The sequence below is a fragment of the Cotesia typhae genome, unplaced genomic scaffold (assembly GCF_013202065.1).
Source record: "Cotesia typhae breed Kobodo isofemale line unplaced genomic scaffold, CoteBio_Ctyphae scaffold_121, whole genome shotgun sequence".
In the NCBI taxonomy this organism is placed as follows: Eukaryota; Metazoa; Arthropoda; class Insecta; order Hymenoptera; family Braconidae; genus Cotesia; species Cotesia typhae.
In genome coordinates, this window is record NW_027423773.1 from 2,790,260 (window position 1) to 2,798,973 (window position 8,714).

Sequence of the window (8,714 nt, forward strand, 5' to 3'; positions counted from 1 at the left end):
TAAATATGTCCCAACTATTTGGAAAAAATTGTGCGTTTGATAACGGAAGTTTGTGCACTACTTCACGTATTGGATCAGTCTATAACATGTTAATAATCACAATAATAATTTTAGTAAATTACTATAATCTTTTTCATATACCGAATTCCAGCCTCTTTCATCGGACCAAAATTAGAATAATAACGATGCCGATTGGATTAACAGGAAATCTGTTGATAGTTCTGATTATTTTGCTGTACATAATTAGGCAAAAATTTTTAGTGAGAGTCCTTAATCGTATTATGAGTTTAGATAACAGACTTAACGTTAGAGAGCATGAAATGAAACATACCGTTTATTACATACTATTTTTTATAAATACTGTTATCTTCATGGTCATCCATATTATAATGACCCCACAGTTCCCGACAAAAATATTGATACTTTTTCGCTTTTTGCTTGATATGACTGTTGCTGGAGTGATTTTACAGTACTCATTGATACTAAACATGATTAATAAACGATTCAGAATCATTCAATCAAGAATATTGAACTTCGAAAAAGTAAAAAGGAATATACTTGGACCAGAAGTGTTAGTCTCGCTTCAAACAGCTGTGAATAATATTGATAATCTAAAATCTATATACTACACATTGTTTGAAATATGCCAAGACGTAGAAAATTTTTATGGACTACCGATTTTATTTTCGATTATAGTAATTTTTATGAGAGCTGTTATCATGATGTACTATGTTATATCTGAAATGGGCGGGCTCAAAAGTGGTATTCCAATATTTTATTATGGAATATTTATAATTCAGCATAGTTTTCTCCTGATTATACTGACTTCTACTGTCAATAAAATAAATATTCAGGTACACAAGAAGGTTTTTATGTTGGTAATTTTTAAATTAAATTTCACATTTTTTTCCAGAATGAAAAAACAGCTCGAATCATTATTTTGGTTGTGAACAAATATACGAATCAGAGAACTGAAGACAAAGTAAGTAAGATTAAGTTATTGGCAAATATTAGCGTGATGCAAAAGTCATAATATATTTTTTTTTCTTACAATAGTGGAATAAATTTTTGAGTGATCTTCTAAGTTTGAAAATAAAAATCACAAGTTGTGATATAGTATCGTTGGATCGCACGCTCCTTGTGCTTGTAAGTTAATGGAATATTTTTAACTGTCACTTTAGTGTTTTTTTTTCTTTTTGATTAATTATTCATTTTCTATTAATTTTTCAGATTTCTGGTTCTGTTGCAACATACCTCATTATTATATTTCAATTTTGAAATTTATTTTTTTTGCATGCCTTAAGCGCGAACGCACCAAGACATAGCTCTACTAGGGCCTAAAATTCAAGTTTCTAATCTCGTCAACTTTTAACTTTAATCATTATGATATATTTTTACATTGCAATATTATTTTTGTTTAAAAAAAATTAAATTACTCAAGATTTTCTTGTTGTTTACCACGACGTTTTTTTTATTGTATCCATAAATAGTCAGAATAGCTTCCTGAGACCTCAAAACGTGGAGATCCGATGAAAACTCGATTTTCGAAAATCGACCGAAATTAATAGCTTCCCTTTATTGGAAAATTTTCAATTTTATTAGCGGGAAATTAAAAAATAAGCTACAGCCTAGTTTTACAACTCGACATGGATTTGTCAGAATGAAATTTTATTGAAACAAAATCATTTTTGTTACTATTACATTATCAAAATCAGACTAATTAACATAAATTTGAGAACGTAATGTTTTTAAATTCTTTTTGCAGCAATTCGTGCAAATTTTTGGATATTACCAATTTTTGTACTCAATTTTTGACCATTAAATATCACATCATCGTAACTCACCTCCATAATATTATCAAAACCAAGTTTATTGCCTATTTTTTGAGAATATGTAGATGTAAATGTCGCTGAAACAACACTTGGAATAGCATTAGCATTTTTAACTGATGTTCTGTTAAAATCAACCGACGTTTTTTTGGCTATTCCTCTTCTCAATTCTCTTGCTAATTTCAATGTTGATGACACTAATAATTCGGCGATTCCTTTTCGCTGGTGGTCTCTTGCGACTGTTAGAAAAGTCATTTCCAGTATACAATTGACCTTGTATAATTTGAAGAAATCCACTCCGGACTCAACATAAATGTTTACATCTGCAAAGCATTTCGATGCTTCATGTTTGCTATTTTCACCAAATAATTCAAGGTTGCTTTTTTATTTTTAGGCAATGGTGTCTTTAATAGAAATAAAAAAATATTCGGATTAAAAATTACTTTCACTAATTTTAACTGTTTTTCAGTAAATAAAATAATTTTTAAATAAAAACTTTTTAGAATTCAATTTAAAAAAAAAAAATTCAAAAAGACAATTTTTTAAAAATTGAATTAAAAAAAATTTTTTTTAATTTAATTTAAAAAAAAATTTTAACTTTTAAAAATTCAATTTAAAACAAAAATTAAAAAAAAATTATTTTTTAATTTAATTTGAAAAAAAAATTTTCTAATTTGATTTAAAAATTAATTAAATTTTTCTCTTAAATCAAGTAATTTTTTTTCAATACATACTTTACTTACAAATATTTTATTTAAAACAACACCGACGACTTCCCTTGTATTAACATCAATTGCAACGACACTAAGCCCATCAGCAGCGACATTCCTGCATAACGACTCTAGTTCTTCAGCTGCTCCACGTTCATAAGATACACCACAGCCTTTGCTTAAGCTTTCATCGGCATAAAAAATTTCTTTAATGATAGACAAAGCACCTTTCAATGTTCTAAATGTTAATGGTTGAATTTCTATTTTTCCTTCATTTGAAAATCCTAACGCTTGACTATCAAATGTTTGCTCAAAATTGCTAAAATGTATGACACAAAAATTGATTAACAATATATTACAGAATAAGGAATAAAATTTTTAAAATATGATGAAAAGAATTTTTGAATATTTTCTTCAAAAAAAAAAAAAAAAAAAAATAATAGTCAGTTTAATATAACTAAACACAGTTATCAAAATTTTGTAAAATATTTTTTTGTACTTTATCTCTTTTAATGAAGAAAAATAACGTTTACAGAAGTCGATTCTTGGAAGGAAAGTGTTAATATTTAAGTTATTATTCCTAAATGTCGTTGCAATAATAAAAAAATCCACAAAGGAACGTAATGTTATTTCAATGGTATCATTATTAATTTTGTAAAGAAGAACATCTGTTGTATTGTTATATTGGTAAAGTAAATAGTCGACAAATTTTTGTTCCCGCGAATATTTTTTTTCATTGCAAATTTTAGGATGATAATATAAAAATATTATTGATTTGTCGAATATATTTTTGAACATAAATCCAGTCTACAAATATTAAACCTTCTCCCCATTCCAACAATTTTTCGTAATGACAAATTAGATGTAAGAAATATTACAAATATTTATGGAATAAAACAAGGTTAAAAAAAAGAAATACAAAATTCTAGTTATCAACAAATCTCACAAATTTAATCTTTTAGTATGAAAATCATAATTTAAGTTTTTGTTTTCATAAAATACACATCAGTAAAATTTGGTTTTCTTTATTTGGCAACCATTTTTATTGACAGCAGTTAATTTTCATTTAACTTCTTATATCCATTAGGATTTTTTTTTTGCCAATTCCACGTGTCAGCGCCTGGTAAAAATAAAAATTATTTTATTAGAGATACTATTTTTTTTTTCTAACATTGATACTATAAAAATATTAAAACTTACACATATCATCAATATTTTTTGTAGCAACCCAGTCAAATTCTTTTTGCGCCAATGAAGCATCAGCATAACTCGACGATATATCTCCAGGTCGTCTTTTTACGATTTTATAATTGAGATTTTTTCCAGAAGCTTTCTCGAATGCTTTAATCATTTCTAAAACTGAATAGCCTCGTCCAGTGCCTAAATTTACAGGCTTGAAACCTTTGACATCTCGAGAACTTTGGTAAGTGATAGCTTTTACATGACCAATAGCCAAGTCCATTATGTGTATGTAATCTCTAACACCTGTATACGACAGTGACATAGTAAAATTAATAAAAAAGTTTGGAAAATCCACAAGTGCACGCCTCATAATCTCATTTTCCATAATAAAATTGATTAAAATAAAATACAAATACTTTTAAATTTTTCGCGCCATTTTCTACCCACAAAAGAAAGGTACTGCGCATGTGTTGTAAACAAACCTTATTTAATAGATATATGAACGATAAGTGGATTTTAGTTGACTGCTAATTATAATTAAACTACATCGAATTAGACCGTGATATTCAAAAGAATTTAGTTTTGGTTTATTACTGAAGCGTATGAAAAAATTAGAAAAACGGTTGACCCTAAAGACCATCCCTGCAGCTTCCCACAAATTCCATACTTATGCAGAAAAAAAAAATTTCTTGAACCAAGAAAATTGTAAGGAAGACCGAAGTTATTTTGGAGCAAGAAGAAATTTTCTTGGCTTAAAAAAATTTAATTTCGTTCAAGAAATTTTAACTTCATTCAAGAAATTTTCAACCCTGATAAAACAAAAGGATTCAAAAGAATTAGAAATAACTTGATTTTTAATCATTTTCAATGATTTCTAATCCTTACAATTCTTTCTTTTATGGACGTTTAACACGGAGAAATTCTTTTTAATTCTCTTTTTTAATCAGAGAATCTTCCTTTAGATTTTCTTGATTTAAGAAAATTTACGCTTGACTCAAGATTTTCTTTCTTTCTGTGTAAGCGCTCAAAATGACACGAAAATAACGTTTTTGAGCTCTTCGAGCTCAAAATTTATTTGTAAATTCTCGAATAGCAATGTCACTTACTTTATAAAATGTCAGATCCATAAAATAATCGTATTTCCGCATTTCATTATTCCAAATCTTACAGAGAAAGAAAGAAAGTTTTGAGTCAAGCATAAATTTTCTAAAATCAACAAAAATTTTAAGGAAAATTGAAAATTTTTTGAATGAAGTTAAAATTTCTCGAACGAAATTAAATTTTTTTAACCCAAGAAAATTTCTTCTTGCTCCAAAATAACTTTAGTCTTCCTTACAATTTTCTTGGTTCAAAAAAATTTTTTTTTCTATGTAGGTATTAATAGATATACTAAACTGAAGACCATGCTTGATACTTTGTATTGATTATCCGTAAGGCAGAAAATAGTCTTTAATTCTTGTTTGTTCATTCATAAAATTCTTAATAATTTACTACCTAAATATTTACTTGACGAATTTGTTTTCAATAATATGCAGTATAAAACTAGATCTATATCATCGCTTAAAATAATAAGTACACAGAAAAAAAAATTTACTTGAATCAAAGTAAATAATTTTGAAGAATTTCATTGTCTGGATTTAACTAGAAAAATTCTTCAACTAAGAAATTTTTCTTGATTTAATTTTACTCGATTTAAAAATTTTTCGTCTTGAGTGAATAAAACAAGTCAATAAAACTCTTCAAAATTATGTTCTTGGTTCGAGAATTTTTCTCTTGATTCAAGGTAATTTTTTTTCAGTGTATAAGAAAACTGACTGCTTAGAAATCTATTAGAAATGAAAAAAAAATTCATTTTTTTTTAAATTGATTTGAAAAAATATATATCTGAGAACAATATTTAATACTGTGATATTTGTAAAAAATTTTTAATGATTGTAAAAAAAACATGTAAGAGTTATAAAAAAAAAAAATAGCTGAGAGCTAAATAAATAAATTACTATTATTATTATTTTTTTAAAAGAATAATAGTAATATTTTACGAACCTGTACCATCGTGTGTTTCATGATCATCACCGTAAACATATAATACATCTCGTTTGCCAACAGCAACTTGAGCAATAAATGGCATTAAATTATTAGGAATTCCATTCGGATCCTCTCCAATTTCACCTGATGGGTGTGCGCCAACGGGATTAAAATACCTTAAAGATATTACTGACCACGATTTATCAGCTGAACATAAATCTTTTAAAAATTCTTCTACCATAAATTTTGTTTTTCCGTAAGGATTAGTACAGTTACCAGTTACCATTTCTTCAGTTTGAGGTAACTTTTCCGGTACACCATAAACAGTTGCACTGCTTGAGAAAATTAGATTTTTGACATTATGCTCTTTCATTACTTGCAATAAATTAAGAGTACCTCCGACATTTGTTTTGTAATATTCTAAAGGTTTTTGACATGATTCACCTACCGCTTTTAAAGCAGCAAAATGAGTGACACATTGAAATTTGTACTGAAATAATTATAATAAATTTATTTATAAAACTACCAAAAAATCTAAATAAAATTATCTTTGTAAAATTATTTACCTTTTTAAATAATTTTTTTAAAGCACCTAAATCTGTAATATCACATTCTTCAAATATAACTGTTTTATTGGAAAGTTTTTCTATACGTAAAATACATTCTGGTCTACTGGCGTTCGGATCTGTAAATAAAGACGTCAAATTAACCGTTAAAAATAAATAGGATTCTAATATATGATAACTAATTATTTATTACTCAAATTTTGGTTTTAAATTAAAATATTTTAATTAATAAAATAATATACTATCTTATTAAATGTATATTAAATTTGTAAATGAATAAAATAATAAATTAATTTTTTCAAAAGTGCAATGACCCAACAAATAATATAAAGATATTGAATAAATATCTATTTTTTTTAAGATTTTTAAAAAAGCGCATAGAAATTAAATTTTATTCACATTTTAATGAGTTGTGTATAAATAAAAATAAATTAAACATACAACAAAAAATTGTATGCAATTATATAAATTATTTATAAAATTTTGCTTTGTAAATATCATAAGACAAATGTGACAACATAATAATTATTATCATTATTATTATTGCAGAAAAAAAATTTTTTTTTCAATAATTATTATTTTTTACATTTTTTTTTCAATAATAATAATTATGATTAAAAAAAATTTTTTTTTCAATTTTCATTATTATTACTGTAAAAACTTTTATAAATATTTAAAAAATCTAAAAACTATAAATTTCTCACCTTTGTAAGCATTTCCAAGATTATCAATGACCACCACTGTAAAATCCTGTTTAACTAATTCTAATACAGTATGAGAGCCGATATACCCAGCACCTCCAGTCACTAACACGTTCCATTTTTGTTTCATTATTTATTAAAATTATTACTTTTATTATTAAATATTAAAAAATGTATTCTGCAAAGCAATGATCTTTTCCCACGTGACTACTCAGCCTACCTGTACAGTTAAATCTTTCGATATTGATCGACTCAGTCCAAGATCATTCCGTGTAGTCACCATTCCCTCATCTCTTCGACACTGAACTGTCCTGTCCCTCCTTGCGCAGTTGCATGCGCAAAAAAAATAATTATATTTAAATAAGAATCTTCTTCTCTTCTGAACGAATCAATCATTTTATTTTCGTTGTTTTTTCTTCGTTAATTACTAAATTATATCTACGAAATTGGAAATCAATTAAAAAATGATGTAATTGGCTTCTCCAACTGTAATTAAGTTTATTTATTAATTGGATCGGTTTAATTATTATTGAGACATTGTTATCAATGTGAAGAATATAACGTAACGATATAGATATTGTTAGATAAATAATAACGGACTTAAAGGTTTATTAAAAATTCTGTATGAGGTAAAAGCTCCCATTATTGACACTATAAGAGTAATCATGAATATTTGAATTTTTTTATCGTGTTTCAAATCAATATTGTCAACTTTTTTTCATAGGACACCTCAATCATTGTTTTTACTCATGTAATTTAATTAATTAATTGAGGAGTTGACTTTCAAAAAGGGTATCTTTTCATTTTTGATTAATCGAGACAAAAAACTGGTTATCTTCAATTATAAATATTTTTATTGAACTTTTTTAATTTAGCTACAAAGTGCTATCGGTTATGAAGCTACAATTCGATTTTTATTCCGAAATCTTTATAATTCTTAAAGTAATTAATATTTAAAAGTTTAAAAACTGCTCTTTCAAAATATGAAAAGATACCTTTTTGAAAATCAGCTCCTCAATTGTAATAGTAATAAATTTAATGATTATTATATTAACTTATAACCGATAGATCGAATGTATGCATTGTTTGACAGCGCAAAAAATTTATAGAGCTAATTATTGACCCTTTTATAGACAGGTATTTCATCACAGGTAAATTTATATTAACAATAATCAAATAATCATTTTTACTAATTAGTGCAAAACTATCAATAATTTTTATTATTTCAAAATTCATTTAAGACCTAGCTTTCCTATATTTTTTACCAGCTTTTGTTTATCAATTTCTTCTATTCTTCAATACTTCGATTTTTATGAAATAACACGACAATATGTAAAAATTAATACTTTGATATGCGTTAATGTTGAGGAGGTTGGTTACCTTCCATTATTATGATATTAAAGTTAGCCGACATTTTTAATTTTTTTTATATAGTTTTTTAAATTTTCTACATGTGAAATTTTTTTTTTATTTTTTTAAGTAATTTTTCAATATAAAAAATTCTAAAAATTTTCAAATGTTGGCTAATTGAAATAAAGTCTTTCTTAACAATATTGTTAAAAAATTACCAACGTGTAAGGTATAAATAAATAGTTTATACCTTAGAATTAAATTTTATTATTTATAAATTTTAAAAATATATAAAATTGTCATGGAATATCAACAATTGTGATTATTAACAGATTTTAATAATGAAATAAT

General features: G+C 25.6%; 3 protein-coding genes and 1 long non-coding RNA gene across 4 annotated transcripts; 1 reads left to right on the forward strand and 3 right to left on the reverse strand.

Annotated features, from left to right (window-relative positions):
• The first annotated feature begins 910 nt into the window (after nt 1-910).
• Nucleotides 911-1,389, forward strand: LOC141533562 (uncharacterized). Its single transcript, XR_012480316.1, has 3 exons — nt 911-982; nt 1,057-1,146; nt 1,231-1,389. It is a non-coding gene; the product is annotated as an uncharacterized LOC141533562 (long non-coding RNA).
• Nucleotides 1,390-1,663: 274 nt separating this feature from the next.
• On the reverse strand, nt 1,664-3,372 carry LOC141533875 (uncharacterized). The gene is made up of 3 exons (XM_074252968.1): nt 3,362-3,372; nt 2,573-2,858; nt 1,664-2,233 (listed from the first exon to the last, which is right to left on the reverse strand). Exons 1-3 carry the CDS (start codon nt 3,370-3,372, stop codon nt 2,147-2,149), a joined length of 384 nt encoding a protein of 127 aa, XP_074109069.1. The 3' UTR covers nt 1,664-2,146.
• Nucleotides 1,749-2,084, reverse strand: LOC141533874 (uncharacterized). The gene has a single exon (XM_074252967.1). It carries the CDS (start codon nt 2,082-2,084, stop codon nt 1,749-1,751), a length of 336 nt encoding a protein of 111 aa, XP_074109068.1.
• Nucleotides 3,373-3,462: 90 nt separating the features above from the next.
• LOC141533766 (UDP-glucose 4-epimerase-like) lies at nt 3,463-7,297 on the reverse strand. Its single transcript, XM_074252805.1, has 5 exons — nt 7,017-7,297; nt 6,313-6,431; nt 5,765-6,236; nt 3,740-4,024; nt 3,463-3,659 (listed from the first exon to the last, which is right to left on the reverse strand). The coding sequence occupies exons 1-5, from the start codon at nt 7,141-7,143 to the stop codon at nt 3,595-3,597; spliced, it is 1,068 nt and encodes a 355-aa protein (XP_074108906.1). The 5' UTR covers nt 7,144-7,297; the 3' UTR covers nt 3,463-3,594.
• Nucleotides 7,298-8,714: the final 1,417 nt, after the last annotated feature.

Coding starts and splice junctions, on each gene's coding strand:
- LOC141533875 (XM_074252968.1), bottom strand. Junction 2,234..2,572: donor TTGTTTTAAATAAAATATTT/GTAAGTAAAGTA, acceptor TTTCTATTAAAG/ACACCATTGCCTAAAAATAA.
- LOC141533766 (XM_074252805.1), bottom strand. CDS start 7,143: ATGAAACAAAAATGGAACGTGTTAGTGACTGGAGGTGCTGGGTATATC. Junction 6,237..6,312: donor TAAAAAAATTATTTAAAAAG/GTAAATAATTTT, acceptor TAATTATTTCAG/TACAAATTTCAATGTGTCAC. Junction 3,660..3,739: donor AAAAAATATTGATGATATGT/GTAAGTTTTAAT, acceptor TATTTTTACCAG/GCGCTGACACGTGGAATTGG.
- LOC141533874 (XM_074252967.1), bottom strand. CDS start 2,084: ATGACTTTTCTAACAGTCGCAAGAGACCACCAGCGAAAAGGAATCGCC.